General features: G+C 40.6%; 1 protein-coding gene across 1 annotated transcript; it reads left to right on the top strand.

Moving 5' to 3' along the window:
* Window positions 1-15728: 15728 nt before the first annotated feature.
* On the top strand, window positions 15729-18959 carry LOC109006779. The gene is made up of 3 exons (XM_018986162.2): window positions 15729-16438; window positions 17393-17710; window positions 18204-18959. Exons 2-3 carry the CDS (start codon window positions 17408-17410, stop codon window positions 18573-18575), a joined length of 675 nt encoding a protein of 224 aa, XP_018841707.1. The 5' UTR covers window positions 15729-16438; window positions 17393-17407; the 3' UTR covers window positions 18576-18959.
* The last annotated feature ends 74 nt before the right edge of the window (window positions 18960-19033 follow it).

Genomic DNA, 19033 nt, shown 5'->3' with positions numbered 1-19033 from the left:
TTAGAGTCTCGAGACTTGTTTATGCTTGAACTAATTTGTTATCATCAAAATCCATAAGTACAAATAGATTTTTATGATGCTTGAAGCTTTGGGTTCAACAGATGAGTTGAAAGAATATCAAGTAGGCAAATTCATTAGGATGTATGGGAATTCATGACATAGAAAAGGATCGCAATAACCAATGGACCGAGGAAAGGGTCCCTAGTAGAAATTGTAGAGAGCTGAGTAAATGGAGCTACTTGAATCCAGACAAGTGCTACAAAGCTATGGGCTAGCTCTAACAACATCGCTTGATATTTTTTATGAAGGAGATTTGAAAGCTCTAACAATTTTTTTAAAAGATTATCCTTACCCATCAGATTCTCATGAGAAAAAAATTTCTCAAATTATTCATTGACCTTGTTTTTGTTTATCCAAAACAATTTTTATGGCAGAACAGTTCTCTTCCAATAATGTTCCTGATTTGAATCAGGGATCCTTCACACCCCAACCACCTATTTTTTTCATTGAGGTTATTAACACCATGATAGGAGTAGAGAGACGATTGACTTGTATGACTAATTCAAAGGTCATTCAAAATCAAGGTCTCTTAGTGCTCAATATGATGTCTTTGTTACAATCATGTCTCAGAGATTACGAGCGAGAGTGAGTGACGTTGATCAACTTAACAATCAAATTTTTGAATTGTGTTGAATGCTTGTTGATAAAGACAAAAAGAATAACAGGTTAAAATTGGAAAACAAGGAGTTGAGAAAGTTGACAAACCAATATGCTCGTGACCTTTAGCCACGAGTAGAGGAGCTGGAAAGAGAGGCAGCTCAAATCCAAGGCCAACAAAAGCGAATAATGGCAAAGGTTTAGTGTTTAGGAGAAAAATTATTTTTAGAAGATCCAAAAAATAAATTGGGGGACAAGTTGTATTTAATACTGCTGACCTAAACTTTGATAAAATGAGACTAGAATATCTTGTAATGTTGACCAAATAAGATATGAAGAAATATGATATTTTGTCTTGTGTTCATGTTTATCTTTAAAAGGCAGACTCTAGCTTATCTAATTTGCATTCAATCTTCTTCACTTATCTGTAATCAATCAATTTCTTTCTCTATATATTTTATCTTTTCTCAATGACTCAACAATCTTTTTCCAGCAATCATTTTGATCAATATATGAGGTATTTTACACCCCAGTCACCAGTTTTCTCAGCATCTACCATAGGAGCTATGGTGCAGTAGGAAATAGTTCTGGCTAATAAGCCGAATGATGATGTCATTTATGAACTAGTCTACCTTAGTACTCGGTCTTTGTCATCCATTGTTGAATTTTTTTGGTGATTGGAGTCTAGAACAAGTGGGTTGAAAAGCTTAACGAGAAGATTTATATACTCTAACGGGTTGTTCAATAGTCTAACATAAAAATAGGGAACTTAAAATGAGAAAATAAGAAGTTGAAGTCCTTGATGGACTGTTCTTTTCGATTGCCTAATCCTTTAGATAATGATAGCACACAGATATGTGAAGAGCAAGCACTTAAAAAATGAGGTTAAGAAACTCAAGTTTTTGTAAGTGATTTTGAGATAATAAAAAAGTGTTTAACAAATATCCATAGCATGCATCATTCCTAATTCTCTTCTAATCATGCACAATTTATCTTCTAGCAGAGGTTTGTGAAAATATCTACCAACTGGTCGCGTGTGCTTGTGAAATCTAGTACAATGTCACTCTTTTGAACATGATTTAATATCAATACAATTAGTCCTAGACTGTTGTATTGGTATCTTTGAAAGATTTATAGGATTGGTATTATCACATTTGCTTGGAATGTAACTATATATGTGTTTAAAAATCCTCAAGTTAATGTTTCGTGTAAAGAACTTGAGCACAACAACTACCCGCAGCAACATATTATGCATCATCAGCAAATAATGCAACAAAATTTTACTTACTAAATCATGAAATAAGTTGTAATACCCTGCTCACCACAGTTAATAATAAAGTCACTTTTAAAAATTCTCGAAATCCAAAGTGCTGCTACTGAACCCTGACTTAAAAATATTTTCATTTATTCTGAACGAAGCATTAAGTACAAAGATTACTTATAATAAACAGAGTCATTTTGAATTAAAATACTGAAATCATAAATGAGAGTGCGCGGAAAAATTTATTAAAATTTCTCAAAGTTTGTGCTATAAAAATCATAACTTAAAATATCTGTACATGATCTAGGTCACTATCACTCCTCCCTGGACTAAGTCTTGTCCTGTAATTTTATCTTCATAAATATTCTAATCTGAGGTGGTTTAAAAACATAAAAACAACTAAAATGAGTCAATGACTCAGTAAAAAACCTATCATAACGTAAACATACTTAACATAATGTTTTCATAAAATATTTCATGTTGAGCTTAAAACCATGACTGATTATACTGATGTTTATGCTATGCATGACTGATTTATCTGAATTAACTGACTGACCAACGCAGTTAACCCTGTGTGCAAGGTTGTGCACTGATCCCACATCCCGAGGTCGCGCTTGAGTCCATGACTTGCACATCCACCCTGAAACTACATTAGTATCATGCATCTAAATGATCATCTAATTAAATTGATTTGATTTTTATTTTGCGCTTGAACTTAAAAAAGCTTACATGTCTTATGCAACGTGAGATGCATGAGATACATAATACATACATAACAATAATATGGGTGTAAAGGATAAAATATAATTGGCCCATGGTATTTTCTAGGCCCAGCCAAAGGGGGGAAACTCATCAGGAGGGAAGAAAAAGAGAGGGAAGGAGGGGACAAAGGGTTAAGGGAGGGCAAAGTGTCATGAGGGAAAATGGGTGATGTGACATAAAGCAAAGGTGGGCAAGAGATAAAAGGCACGGACACATACGACTTCAAAGACTTTTGGCCAAGATTTTTCGAGACTTCACCTTCTTCAACCTCACCACAGAGACTCCAGCAAGAGGATGACAACCAGAGAATAGAACTCAAATTTCCATTGTACAGTAAGGATGAGAAACCATAAGAGATTGTAAACAAGCTTATTATAGTGGATCCTCCCCTCTCCGAACCCCCGTGGACGTAGGCCTAGTGCCGAACCACGTAAATCTGTGTACCTCACTCTATTTATTTTCTCTGCATGTATTTGTTGTTCATCGCCATGGATGTACGCACGAACACCATACAATCTCACTAGACAACCGCCAGGGCCTCCACACAACACCAATCAAGGCCCAGAACAACCTTAGCGAGGCCGAGAATGGATCTTTCTTCCCTTTCGGATTGTTGTACCATTTTTAGGAGTTAACAGTTGGCGTCGACTGTGGAATCGAGTTACTTTTCACGTCGAAAGTGGGAGAAGGACGACTTCTCAGTGTGCTAAATAATTACCGAAGGAGCAGATAAGAGTTTTCCAGACAAGTATTCTCAGCCCTCAAACTTTTATTTTTATGAGCATTTAGCAAAAAATGGCGAGCGAACCTTTCTCACCCGGGCAAAAAGCAAAGTTACTTGTTACTTGAACTGCAAATACTCATTGCACTTTGAGTGCACTGTGTAAAAGGGAGGGATATGGAAGTGCATCGTGCACTTAAATGCACAATGCACATGAAGCACGCATAATGGCTTGCACAACAGTGTGTGGGTGCCCATTAAGTGCACCCAGGGACCCTCGATGGCGGTCTCGCTGTTAGGGACCACACTGGTGGGTGGCTGGGCGGGACTGGCAGGGATCACCCTGCCTCAGCCACGTTGCACACCATCCAGAAGGCGCACCCGGGACAGCCATCGATGGCCACCACTAGGGTCATCGGCGGTTTCTGTCTCCAGTGGAGCGGCCTCTTCCTGAAGCATTACCAAACGCCTAAGCCCCAAGTTTGGGATAAATGTCGTCCAACAAGTCACGAGCTGGTGGGATCCGTCCTGCCAACCATGAGGGGCCCCGGGACAACCACCGACGGCCACCACTAGGGTTGTCGGTAGTTTCTGTCTCTGGTGAAGCCTTCCCTTTCTCGTAGCAGCAATGTTTGCTAGAGCACTAGTATTCGAGACACACGTCAAGTAGAGGCACAGATTGGCTAGAGGGCAACGACCTGCTAGCTACTGACGAGCTACTAAGGCCGTTGGCATACTGCCTCCCAGCGACAGAAAATGCCTATGAGTCCTTCCCTACCGTGATGACCCAGACAACCCCCCACAGAGGTGGCTCCACCACACAAACCACGTGCACGGGTTACACGTGGTAGGAACGAATTGGTTAGGCCTTCTGTGGCATGACAAGTACTTCGGTGGCCACCGTGTGGACCGCTGACGTCCTCTACCTCCACTAGGATGTACCACCCAACAAGTAAACGACCATGTGCTAAGCCACCGGTATCTCAGCAAGCTTGCGGACATCCAGACTCAGTCACTGGCGTCTCGGCCTCAGTCACCAACTCGGTCAAATAGTGCAAGGCTAAAGGACTCACCCAGCCACCATGGACTCACCCTAGCATCATCCTGACTTGCCCAACCACCACGGAGTCGCCTAGCATTACATGACTTGGCCACCCACTAGATCTCCTTTCCCATTCAGCCCGGCCATGAGCTCCTCGCCCACTAGACCCGTGCCATGAACTCCTCGCCCAAGCTCTTTGCCCACTGCATCCTGCCATATGCTCCTCGCCCAAGCTTCCTGGCCAACACCAAGCTCCTTGGTTGGCTCTGTCATAGCCCCAACGTAGGAATCCGCCTCCCTCGACTCAGCCCTAACTACAGAAGAACCCCTCCCTCGGCCTCCTACATGAGCATAGCGGACCTCATGCAACATGCTGCACCAACATTGTGCACAACCACCACCAGACTGACCTGCCTGAGCCGATGCAAGCTGCTTTCAAGGCACGTCGCATGTTCCATGCAACGTGCTACACCAGCCACCTACTTGCCATGGAGCACCCTCTCTCTTAGCAGGCAAACCTCATGACGTGAGCAAGTGAACCTTGGCCGGACCCGACGAGGCATAGGAACCTCCCTAGCAAGTCTTTCCAGCAGGCAACCACCACGGTTGGCCTGACAATATTGCTTCACTCTAGTTAGCAACCATACAGGACTCCTTAAACACAGTTAGCCCGGAAATAGTGCTTCACCCTAGTTTGTCTCCCTAAAAACTTGTGTGCATTTGATTTTTACTAACATAATTGAGTCTTGTAGCATGAAACGCCGACTTCACAGCCCCACTCGGACATCGTTCAGACGTCTCAATGTTTTTCCATCAGAATAAACTCCTTGGCTTTCACATGCACGCGGACAAGCGACTCTCTTACTTACCTCCTCGTGAGATCCGAAAGGGTGGGTTATGCCTTAAGTCTGCTTTATCCCTCCCTTGGTGGAGAGCAAGATCAGCCTAGCCTAACCTGACACTTACATTCCCTATGGCATTAACAGGCAGGAGTGAGTCTAGTCTCAAACTACCTGGCAACTTACCTCCCGTGAGAGTCGATAGGCGGGTCTAGCCCTCCTGGCGGCCCAACCTCCCTCACGGAGGAGAGCGGGTCCAGCCTCTCAGCTACCCGACAACTTACCCTAACCTCCATCACGGTGAAGAGCAGGATCAACACCATCTTGACTCGACACTTACCTTCCTTGTGATATCAACGAGTGGAGCGGGTTTAGTAACAGACTGTCTGAAAACTTACCTCCCCGCGAGGATTAGCAGTCCTGATGACCCGAACTTCCTTGCAGAAGAGAGCAAGCCCAGCCTCTCAGCCGCCCGATAACTTACCCCAACATCATTAAGGCGAAGAGCGGACTAGTTCACAGTTAAGTGCAGGTTTATTCTTTCGACTGCCCGAAGTTACTCCAAGGATCGAAACTCCTACAGCAAACGCAGAGCCTCTGATCTTCGCTGCACTCCAAGACGACGATTCAGGTTTGCAAATTTCGTACTTGTGATTGGAAAATATTTATATTGACCGGTTTGACTTTTGCAGCACAATCAAATATCTCCTACTTACCTTCCCGTCGAGGGTCAACAGGTCTGTCCAGCCTTAAGGCAGCTTGGCCTGCCTCACAGCAAAGTGCTAGTCAAGTCTTGTGGTTACTCGACATTACTCCTGAGACAACATCTCCTCCAGTAAACGTAGAGTGTTTACACTCGAGTCATGACTGCCTCTTCTGGTTATTTTCGACAATAAGTCAACAAATGAGAAAGGCTACAGGTCGCTTGACCCTCATTGGCGCCCAACAAGCAGGCATGTCACTCGACTGCCCAACCTTTGCAACTTGTGCAATGAGCCGATCTCCCTCCAAAAGACGAGCTAACCTCCCGCTCCTCTCGCCAAGATAAGCTTCGCGCTTGCATCTTATACGGTGGAGCCGATCTCTCGCCAAGACAAACTCCGCACTCGAACTCTATGCGGTTAAGCCTGTCTCCCGCTCATCTCGCTAAGCCGAGTCCCATGCTCACACCTAATGCTATGGAGCCGATTCCAGCCAAATTCAAGCTCTATGTTCATACTCTGTGTAGTCAAGCCTGTCTCCCACTCACCTTGCTAAGCCAAGCCCCGCACTAGCACTTTGTGCTGTCGAGCCTATCTCCCGCTCACCTCGCTAAGCCGAGCCCCGCGCTCACACTCTTTGCAGTCAAGTCCATCTATAGCTTATCTCGTTAAGCCAAACCCCGCACTCGCACTTAATGCAGTCGAGCCCATCTCTCGTTTATCTCTCTAAGATGACCTTCGTGCCCACACCTAGCGCGGTCGAGCCAGCCTCCCGTTTATCTTGCCAAGACAAGCTCCGTGCTTGCACTCAATGCGATTGAGTCCATCTCCCGTTCAACTCACCAAGACGAGCCCCACACTCACACTCTATGTAGTCGAGTCTATCTCCCGCTCACCTCACTAAGTCAAGCTTCATGCTCGCACCTTACGCAGTGGGGCCGATCTCTCGACAAAGCTAAGCTCTGTGCTCGCACTCTATGCGGTTGAGCCTATCTTCCGCTCACCTTGCTAAGCCGAGCCCTGCACTCGCACCCAACGCTATGGAGCCGATCTCCAGCTGAAGCCGAGCTCCGCGCCCATACTCTATGTAGTTGAGCATATCTCCCGCTCACTTTGCTAAGTCGAGCCTCACGCTCGCACTCTATCTGGTAGAGCCTATCTCTAGCTCAGCTTACCAGGACGAGCTCCAAGTTCGTATTTCACGAGGTCGAGCCCATCTCACGCCTAATCTTGCGCTCAAAAATCTTTATCGCTTAATCCACAGGGAAGGATAACCAGGAACTTGCTCCCGAAATTTATTTCTCTACGGACTTTGGGCGAATTATTTCGATTGCATATTTCATCTTTAAAGATCCTCCAGGTCTTCTTTTTGGAGCAAATTGCCCTTAAGAATCGTGGGCAACTGTAAAGGATAAAATATAACAGGCCCAGCAAAGGAGGGCAAGAGATAAAAGGCATGGACACATACCATTTCAAGGACTTTTGGCCAGGCTTCTTCGAGACTTCACCTTCTTCAACCTCACCACAGAGACTCCAGCGAGAGGATGAAAACCAGAGAATAGAACTCAAATTTCTATTGTATAGTGAGGATGAGAGACCATAAGAGATTGTAAACAAGCTTATTATAGTGGATCCTCCCCTCTCCGAACCCCCGTGGACGTAGGCTCAATGCCAAACCACGTAAATCTGTGTGTCTCCCTCTATTTATTTTTTCTATATTTTTTTTATTGTTCACTATCATAGATGTACGCACGGACATCGTACAGTCACACCGGACAACCATCGAGGGCTCCATACAATACCAATCGAGGCCCATAATAACCTTAATGGGGCCGAAAATAGATCTTTATCCCCTTCCGGACTGTTATGTCGTTTTTAGGCGTTAACAATGGGGAATGAAACATGATGAATAACATGCTTACAAATATTATGATATGTGTGGTTCATAAATACTGAATTTCAAAGAATTGGATTTAATAATAATATATATAACTAGTTAACGTATATTAATTCTAATTTATGATCAAGTTACTTATCTCGTTGCGTTAATCTAATATTTTCGGTATGAAATCGATCTCGTGAACTAGAAAGAGAGAAAAAACATAAGGGATATTGTGAAAGGAATGAGGCAGTCAGCTATTGGCGTGGTGAACGTGGGACACGCATGGTGCTGGATTGGGTATTTAGAATTTGGTCGTTGCACTTATGAAGGTTTATAGTTTTTTTTTTCCAAATAACATACAGAAGGAAGATATTTATAAAGAGATTTGGGAGAGGGTGCCGACAAGTTTGAGTTGGACTCAGTCGTAATCATTCAAGAAAATAGTTTGAATTTAAAAACATGATCTATTAGCTCGTTCAATGTAGGATTGACAGTGACTGAGACTACATAGGAAATTTCAATCAGTGATGATTTTAAATTGAAATAAATTTCTAATGGTCGGTCTTAAAATTCTAAAAGGAGTCTAATTTATTCAATAAATAATAAATGAGATATAACCTAATTATTAAGCCTTATAAAAACTCCTAATCAACCTTAATAATTTATCGTTCGTATGCTTATCCAATATGACCCATTAGATATAATTTAGGTCTAATAAAAATTATCAATATTCCAACTTTAAAATTATTGAACTGAGTCATTACATAAGTGCATGACCTAAAAATTAACATGTTCCACTAGTACTTTTTTCGATCAACTTAGCAACTAATATAATTTGCATATGAATAGCTGATTAGATCGAAAGATGTGCGCTTAGAATAACATAACGCTAGATCAATTGTGCCAACAAGATATATGAGAATATGTTAAACAACAGTCAAATGAGATTCTCTTGGAGATGATTGAAAACATGTACATAAGCATACATTGAACATAATATCCGATCTACTTGCCTATGAGTCCAAAGAGATCTTTCGACTGCCTATGAGTCCATTAGGCAGAGATGATAAGTTGTTGCGGAGGGTACTAAGAATGATTCTTTTTCTGTTTGAAGTGCATACCATCTTCAAGTGAATACTCAACATCAAGATATTGGGTTCTTCTTCTACTAACAGAGTTAGTCTATATTGGCAAACTATTAAGGAATTGAATGTTCCAAATGCAATCAAATAGTTCGTATGGAAGGCTCTTAAGGATATCCTACCTAGTCAAAGTATTTTATCTACCGAGTGTTAAGGACTTGTTTCACACCACCAACCATACAGATCGCCTGCAACAAATGAAGGGGAGGCACTGGTTGCCCTATGGAGTCTCCGATACTTAAGTCAGTAACACAGTATGAGAATAAATGTATGTAAAGAAGAAGTGAATCAAGTTCAAATATAGAATTTGTTACCTCCTGTAGGCTATTTATATAGGTTGTTTCCTTGGAATGATAGATTCCAATTTGTATTGTGAAACATTTTCCTTTTAGGAGTGTGAGTCCATCTCCTATTAGGAGTCTGTGTCTATCTCTTATTAGGAGTCTGAGTCCTCTTCTTATTAGGAGTCTGAGTCCATTCTTGACTTTATTTCTTAGCTAAAATTGTGGAGATCAAATATCCCTTTCAGTTATCCTGCTAATTTTCTATGTGCTAGTACATGATAAATTAAATATTTTGCATTCTTTGTACCTGCCTTTCACCTTGTTGGCTCGTGGGCACCTGCTTGCTTTTGTTTTTTCTTACCTCGCTGAGGATCCATGCTAGTTAGTGCGTGTGGGTGTCTTCACTTCCTTTTGGTTAGCTAACAGTTGGTTGCACCGTGAATGAGGCTCAACTTTTTGGTTGTCTTAGGAATCTTCAAGTCAACTGTGATGGAGGTAACCTGCAGAAAAAGCAATTTTGGTAGTTGTGAAGCCTTAGAAGGCCTTGAGAATCTTCAAGTCAATAATATGCATAATAAATTTAGAAAATTGGTTACTGGTTTCCTGTTCAGTCCCTGGTTTGTTGTTTGGTCCTTGATTTTCTACTTGTTTCGTGCTAAGCGGTGAGGGACTCAACTTGGAGAGATAGGCGGGAGATGTACTCGACCACATTAGGCGTGAGCGCGAAACTCGATTTTGAGTTTGTTTGTTTGTGTGAATATTTTCCTGAGAGATTGTTTATTGTTGGCGAAGAGTGCATTTTCTATCTCCTTGGTGTAAATTGTTGTTGGTATTCTCGTTTTCTTGTTTGTTGATAGTGATGGATTTTTTGCCTCCTGGTGTAAATTTCTGTTGGTGTTCTCGATCCGTATGTTTGTTTGTACTAACCTGCGCTTTAAGCAGTCAGGATGCCCGTCGACCCTTGGATCTATCTTAGGCAGTTGCTGAGCCCGTCGGCCCATTCCCAAGGGTAACCCACTCGAGGCTTGTAGAGCCTGGTGACTTGTTCCCGAAGGTAACCCTCTCGAGGCGGTTGTTGAGCGTGGTGGCTCGTTCCCAAAGGTAACCCGCTCGAGGTGGCTGTAGAGCGTGGTGGCTCGTTCCCAAAGGTAACCCGTTCGAGGTGGTTGTAGAGTGTGGTGGCTCATTCCCTAAGGTAACCCGCTCGAGGCGGTTGTAGAGCGTGGTGGCTCGTTCCCGAAGGTAACCCGCTCGAGGTGGTTGTAGAGCGTGGTGGCTTGTTCCCGAAGGTAACCCGCTCAAGGCGGTTGTAAAGCATGGTGGCTCGTTCCCAAAGGTAATCTGCTCAAGGCAGTTGTAGAGCATGGTGGCTTGTTCCTGTAGGTAATCAGCTCAAGGCGATTGTAGAGCCTAGTGGCTCATTCTCGAATGTAACCTGCTCGAGGCGGTTGTAGAGCATGGTGGCTCGTTCCTAAAGGAAACCCTCCTGAGGCGGTTGTAGAGCTTGATGGCTCATTCTAAAAGGTACCTTTGGAGAGGGTCGTGTGATCTTTTAACCTCCACGCCCGTTCGATGGCGATCTTTGGAGAGGGTCGTGTGGTCTTCTGACCTTCATGCCCATTCAATGGCAAACTATGGAGAGGGTTGTGTGGTCTTCTGACCTCCACGCCCATTCAATGGCGATATCTGGAAAGGTTGTGTGGTCTTTCTGACCTCCACACCCGTTTATTTGGAGAGGGTCATGTGGTCTTCCGATCTCCATGCCCGTTTGTTTAGAGGGGTCGTGTGTTCTTCTGACCTCCACGCCCGTTTGCTTAGAGAGGGTCGTGTGGTTTTCTGACCTCCACGCCCATTCGCTTGGAGGGAGTCATGTGGTCTTTTGACCTCCACGCATTTTGGCTTGGAGGGGGTCGTGTGGCTTCTGACCTCCACACTCTTTCGTTTGGAAGGGGTCGTGTGGTCTTTTGACCTCCACGCTCGTTCGTTTGGAGGGAGTAATGTGGTCTTCTAACCTCCACGCCCGTTCAATGGAGATCTCTGGAGAGGTTCAGGTGGTCTTCTGACCTCCACGCTTGTTTGATGGCAATCTCTAGAGAGGTTCGTGTGGTGTTCTAACCTCCACGCCCGTTCGATTGCATCTCGAGTATGTGACTCGACTTTTGGTTACACCACGTCCTAAGAAGTTATCACAAAAAACAAAATAGGTAAGTGTAATACAAATTACAAGTTTGAGATTTGTGAACTTGAGCCACCTCGCTAAAGTGTGATGAAGGCTGGTGATTTGTGGGTGATGCCCGTGGGTAGCGATGCCTTGGCACGAGTAGTGGCAGAACCACGTATGCTTTCCACGGAGATCTTGGTCTGGTTGCATGGTGGAGATGTCTATTTTGTTGCTTGCCAAGAGGCGCGAGTCTTGTTGTTGAGTGGGTCGTGGGGTTCTTTGACCTCCATGCCCTTCTAGTTGCTAAGTGGGCTGTGGGGTTCTTTGACCTCCACGACCTTTTTGATTGTTGAGCAGGTTGTTGGGGTTTTTTAACCTCCACACCCTTCTTGATTGCACTACGTCCTGAGATATTTTTACTAACACAAAATAGGTAAGTGTAATACAAGTTACACGTTTGAGATTTGTAAACCTGAGCCATCTGGTTAAAGTGTGGTGAAGGCTAGTGACGCATGAGCGACATGCTCTGGCCTTGAGGAAAGCCCGAGATGCCTATAATACTAGCCAGACGATCTATTATGATGCAAACAAATTAAGAAGCCTACGCGGTGCCTGGGAGGGGCATTGTAGCCTGTGTTCCATGCCTTGTGGGTGATTTCCAATGAAGTATATTATCAAGGTGTGTAGTCACATGGATTCCGAGCAATTTATAACATATATGCAATCATATATGTTCGTGATCAAAGAACACACATACTATATATATAAAGCAACACATACGTATAAGCTTGGGAACTCAAATGGATTGTATATGTGATGTATAATTAAGAATGCAGCTAGCTTTCAATTGCACATATGCATGTATGTTTACTATTACTTATCTGTTTTTCCTTATCATGATCATCTTCATCTTTTCGACCTAATTTAGTTTTCTTATATATCAATGGACCATCATAGATATATGGTAATTATAATGCAATATTAGGGGTGTCAAATCGTGTTAACGGGTCGTGTTCGTGTCGTGTCAAGGTATGTACATTACACTTAACGGGTCAACACGAACACGACCCGTTAAGGATTTCGTGTCAAAATTTCAAACCCGAACACGACACGATAAGATAACGGGTTGACACGATACGACCCGTTAATGAATAAGAAATAAATTGACACGACATAACATGACACGACCCGTTCCGTTTCAACCCGTTTACGTTAATGGGTTGGACATACACAATACGACACGACACGACACGACCCGTTTGACTTAATTGATTTTATATAAATATTTAAATATAAATAATATCTATAAAAAATAAAAAACTAACTACAAGTCTAAAATTACAATCCAAACAAATATGATCCACATAATTTGTAATAATATTCATTATTAAAATTACATTCCAAATGTAATAGACAAAACATACAATGTATATATATTAATATTACAATCTCAAATATAATAAAAAATTAAAAACACAGATCTAAACAAATTTAGAACTTGAAGAAGGAAGTAAAGCGTCCTCCCTACCCTTTAGGTCTAAGGGTATAAAGGTAAATTTAATTTTCTTAATGGGTCATAACGGGTTATAACGGGTCATAACGGGTTGACCCGTTAGTGACCCGTTAAGCAATCGTGTCTTAACGGGTCAACCCGTTTTGACCCGAACCCGTTAAGGCTAAACCCTAACCCGCTTTTATAATGTCGTGTTCGTGTTGGGTTAACGGGTCGTGTCACATATTGCCACCCCTATGCAATATGTAGCTAAAAGAAAGATAATGAGATAAGTTCTTCAAAGCGGCACCGTCTCTTTTTTTTTTTTTTACCATTCATTGTAACATTAGGAAAATAAATAATAGAAAATAACAAAGTTGAAGAGATATTATATGGTTTTTGGAGAGGATCTTGTGAATCGCAGAATTTTCCTACTCAGCTTTCTGGCATAAAAAAAATTGCAGTTTGAATGTGATCGCGTGGTAGTTGGCATGTGAAAATCACATTGAAGTCTGTAAAGATCCCACAGATAATGTCATTGTTAAGGACGTGTTTTACACTACCAACCATATGGATCACCTGCAACAAGTGAAAGGTTGGCACTGGTTGCCCTATGGAGTCTCCGATGTTTAAGTCAATAACCTAGTATGAGAATAAATGTATGTAAAGAAGAATTGAATCAAGTTAAGTGTAGAATTTGTTACCTCTTATAGGCTATTTGTAGAGGTTATTTCATTAGAATGATAGAGTCAAATTTGCATTGTGAAACATTTTTCTTTTAGAAGTGTGAGTCCATTTCCTGTTAGTAGTGTGAGTCCATCTCCTATTAGGAGTCTATGTTTATCTCTTATTAGGAGTCTAAGTCATCTCCTTCTTAGGAGTCTGAGTCTCTTCTTGACTTTATCTCTTAATTAAAATTGTGGGTTTCAAATATCCCTTCCACCGAGATTTTTCTATCCTTTACCTACAATAGCAAAAGCTTGGGGGGCATATACAGCGGTATGCTTCACTTTGGAATTGGGCTTCCATGAATGGAATTGGAATGTGATGCTAAGCAAATCATAGATGCCATAAGAATGTCTAAGGAGAATTGAATCCTTTGAGCTAGCTTGTGGAAGACACTAAGGGTGTGTTTGGGTACTAAAGTATCTTTAACATTTTTTAAGTATTCTTGTACTTTTAAAAATACTTCACATGCCAAACAATTTAAAATACTCTCAATGAGACTCAAAAACCCACTTCAATCTCTATTCATAACTATTCACAAATATTCTATAATATTTATCACTATTATATATAAATAAAAAATAAAATCACAATAATATTTATTACTATTAAATATAAAAAAATTATTATAATATATAAATAAAAAAATTACTATAATATATAAATAAATAATATTCATCACTATTATATATAAAACGTAAGTAATGTAAAACGTGTGGGCAATCAGGTTGGAAAGTGAGTAATGTAAAACGTGCGGGCAATCAAGTTGCTCGTTGTCCTGCTAGGCAAGCTCTGAACCTAGGTGTTGATACTATCCTTGTTGAGGAAGTTCCCAATTTTACAAGTGGCTGCTAATTGTAATTCTATTTGTTGAATGAAAAATTTCTCTTTTTTTTTTAGCCAAAAGAAAAAGAAAAAAGCAAAGCAATGAGTAAATAAAAAGACTTGTGATTTCTTAGTCTAAAATAGTCTAGGGCATTTTTAACCTTTATTTTTTGCTCATGTGGTAAGATGTCTAAATGATAGAAACACGTTCATAGGTTAAGGGGACGTTTGGATTCAAAATTCATCTCAACTCATCTCATATCATCATTATAAATTTTTTAAATTTTTACATAAAATATAATAAACAAATCAATTTTTTCAAATTTTAAAATAATTTTTTCAAATTTTCACATAAAATATAATAAATAATTCAACTTTTATTCTACTATTCACAAATCATCTCTAAATCTAAAACTCTCCTAAAGCACAACATCAAAAGACTATAGAATTCTTATAGTCGTTGTAGATTACCAAGTCTTGAAACTTTCTACCAATGAAATTAGAAAGCATAATGGGGAAGTCGGTAAAATAGCGTGTTGGAGAAATTTTCAGAACGTATGAAGTTTTTAGGTTTCCATCATTTCGCATAAAGACCTTAGATTGTTTAGAAGGATCTATAGAAAGCTCGACTAACAAGTTCGACATAGTTTTTCAACCTTAAGTTTCATTTGGTTATTCAACTCATCTCAACTCATTATTATAATTTTTTTAAATTTTAATATAAAATATAATAAATAATTTAATTTTTTTAAATTTTAAAATAATAATAATATTAAAAAATAATATTCTAATAATATTTTATCATCTAAATAGTCTGAAAGTACAATTTAAAAAATTCACAAAGAAAGTATTAAAATCGCATCTTATGCGGAGGAATTTGCGAGAGATGTAAAGACAAGAACAAGATGGGGGCATTTTGGATAAGGTTCGAATTAAAATTGACCGGCCGGCTAGAATGCTACCTGAGAGTGGGAGCTTTCAGTCTATGACTCTATACTCCTCCCCACTTAAACTGGACATTCACTGGACCTCTGTCCGTTGATTAATCTGTCTATCAATCTCGGCCGTCTTTTTATGATGACTTTTTGGTAGAGCCTGACTTCAGATTCGGCAGTGGAGTGTTAAAAAATTTATTATTTTATCATTATTTATTATTTATTTTTATTATTATTTTATTATTATTCTTTCAGTGTTATTTATAAAATATCTATCTATTACCTTCCTCCCCAATCCAGCCCTTCGTCGATGAAAACGTGTACAGAGTTGACCCAAATATTCCTTGAATTTACAATTCCACCCCTCCTACAACCTGCTATTAATCCGCCATTTCTCTGATCTGATCCAAATCTGCAAATCCATTCTCCGAAAACGCAGAATGAAACAATCCTCACGTGCGCCATGGATCGCCTGCTAACTCGCTGACTCAGACCACCGGCCTTTTTACCTTCTTAATTTCTCCGTATCCCAGCCACTAAATCGATCTTCTTGTCTCTGATTCATCGCCATCGTGGCTAAGAGATTTGAGGGTTTTTGTTTTGGGTTTCGGAGAGCATAGCAAATATGCCTTCCGTGCCCCTTCAACTCTTGATGGGTCCTTTCGTTCCTTCGTTGACTTCCTTCCACGGCGGATCGTCTTCTCATCGTCTGAAACGTCTCGAAAAGAGTGATCGGCGTGGTAATCTTAGTTAACATTAGGTTCTTCTCCCCAAAAAAAAAAAAAGTTCCTCTTCTTTAGTGATATTTCCTGGGGTTTTCTGGTCTCTTTGTGACCTGCACGAGATTGCAACCGACTTTGTCGGTGAATCGCAGATCGAGAGAGGATTTGAGAGTTTGCTTCCCCTGGTTTTGGGTGGGGTGATAACGATTGCGGAAGTTTGTAGCTTTTTGGTAAAGTTCTAAATACGCGTTCCGAGTTTGCCGTAGCTCTGATATAATCATATAAGGTACTTATATTTCAGTACACTTTCGATGCATATTTAGTTTCTTGTCCGCAGATGCTTTTACCTGATATGTGTTAAGACCAGGATTTTGACTTCCATGAGCATTGATGAGAACCTTTAAACTCCTTACTTTAATGAATCTGTATAATAATCCGGTTATCTTGTTCTGTATTGTTTTGTTTTATGACTTCGAAAATTATTCATGTTATGTTCTGAGAATGTTATTACCTATATCAAAAGAGATGTTCTGAGAATGTTATTAAATGCGTGCATTCGAAAGTCTCTATTTTTACTTTTACGAATTCTGTGTATTTTTTATATCAAATGTATAACCGCAGATTGGGAGTGATGTAAATGTTTCTTAAGCGTGATTATCGTGTACCTTCAACATTACTTTTAGATCATCCGATCTTGAACACCGATCAATTTTTCTGATGGAATATTACTAATTTTCTCATCACTATTACTTTTTTCCTGGGACGTAGATATGAATTTTACATTTTATGTGCCACAATGGGATTTTTCGGGGTAACTTATTTGGTAAGATGCACCTCCACTCCTTTAGTTTGTATTGTTTCCAATGTGATATCTTGGTTTTTCAAATTTTCTAATTATACCCTTAAATGCTGGCCTTCAGTCAATTCAGATACCAAGCTGCATCTCTTGGAGAGGTGTAAAAGCTCTCTCTTTGTCCAGGAGGGCATTTGACCGTTATACTTCCGTCAAACTTTAGTTCTTCTTGGCAAACTTTTTGTTCTCTTCCATACACATGCAGAACTTTAGTACTTCTCCCCCCTTTTTATTTAAGAACGCACTTTAGAACATACTTTTGTACGTGCTGTTACTAGAAATTGTTTTGAGATTCAAGATTTCTACTTTCGTCCCTTTTACAGGAGTGGGGTATATCTCTATGTTTTGATGTTTCTAATGTGCATGTGCTGCTGTTTATGCTTGTAGAACCTGATTTTGTCGATGGACACTCAGTTTTGCGATTTAAATGTCCTTGGAGATGCTCTTGATAAGTCATTAAATATCCAAGGTGCTCAGGAGGCAGAATCTGCATCTGATGGGCATGAGGGAGAGGAAGACTTGTGTGAAAAGGCTCAAACATGCCAAGCTACTTCCTATAAGTGCTTAAACAAGTGTGTAACCTTTCCATCATCAAATATGATGTTGCCTGCTAGTTCTTCAGATGAGGAAACTGAAATAGCGTCACAGGGCCTTTTTTCTGAGGAATCCAAGGATCAAGCATACTCACGATCCATATCTTTGCCTGTAAGTTCTCATCATTGGTATAGCTCTGCGTTTTCGATTTTCCACCTCTGAGTTTCTCACTTTTGCCATACTAGTAGGATACCCTGTTGTTGTCAGTCAAAAGTATGAAATATGACTGCACATTTGCTGTTGTGGGTGTCACTTTTGATGACCCTTGCCCTGAGCCGCCTTTTGTGTTGTGAGCATGTGTATATGTACATGTATGCATGCAAGCACCTCTTGGTTTCTTTTTCTTTTCTTTTTTTCGTTTTATATAGGTAAAGCAACTCTCACGTTTCTATCCCAATAATCTTTGCTGTCTTGTTATTTTGGCTGGATTTTGTTTTAGCAATAGATTGCAAATGTGTGAGACGTGGCAGAATCATGTGTGTTTTAAAAAGAATTGCTTATTGGGTTCGTATTTTGATATGCTTTCAGCTTCCCCAGGTTTCATTGTAAACTGATTTTTCCCCTTTCTTTTGGCACTTTATCTTTGGTTCTTTCAATATCATAGACTCCTTTGAAGCTTGTATCTGCCCTGAAAGGTAGCCGTGGGAAAGAAGGGGTTCTGCAGGAGAAACTGACAGTGAAATGGGCTCCTGATGTGTATGACCCAACGCCCACATCAGTCTCGCACTCAGTCAAAAGCAAGAGCTTGCAGAAGTCTAAGAACAAGAAAAATGAAAAGAGAAATGGGAAAAAGGGGCAGAAGGGTAACTGTTCACAAGGAGGTGGTCGCAAAGACAAGAAACAAACTCGCAAAGCCTCCAAAGTTTCTGATAAATTCGGAAATTTTGAAGTTGGCAGCTCCAACTCCTATTGTGGAAGTAGCTTCCGTCAGAAATCACGCTCCGAGGTGCACTATTCAGTTGGAGAAGCTTCGTGAGTCACATTTTTGTTGGATATATCCCATCTTTTGTGACAGTGTGTGGATAAATAAATAAGCATTCGCCTTGTTGGTTTTGTTAGTTTTGATGGACTAAAAACCAAGTGGATGCCACATGCAAAGTTTTGTTGACGCTTTGGTGATAAGCCTCAATGACTTGGTTTGAGATATATTGTGTGTGATGCTTTGTAAATAGAGCCAGTTTGATTTCTAAGTTTGTATTGTCATGAGTAGAATTGTAATCCTTTTGATTATAATTCTTGCGTTGAGTATTGTGACATATATTCCTTTTAATTCCGTAAAAACTGATACAATTCTACTTTCAGTGCTCACCGGTGTTTTGCTGGCTTTTCTTAGGCTTGTGAGCTGAAGGGTTGTCCTGAATCCTGATGTTTGGAAGTGGGAATGTTTCAGTTTCCATCTTTACCATGAATTATGGCTTTTTTGTACCAATTTTA

Source organism: Juglans regia, chromosome 4, assembly GCF_001411555.2.
Source record: "Juglans regia cultivar Chandler chromosome 4, Walnut 2.0, whole genome shotgun sequence".
Lineage (NCBI taxonomy): Eukaryota > Viridiplantae > Streptophyta > Magnoliopsida > Fagales > Juglandaceae > Juglans > Juglans regia.
Note: the sequence above shows the minus strand (reverse complement) of the source record. Positions and strands in the feature narration are given on the sequence as shown.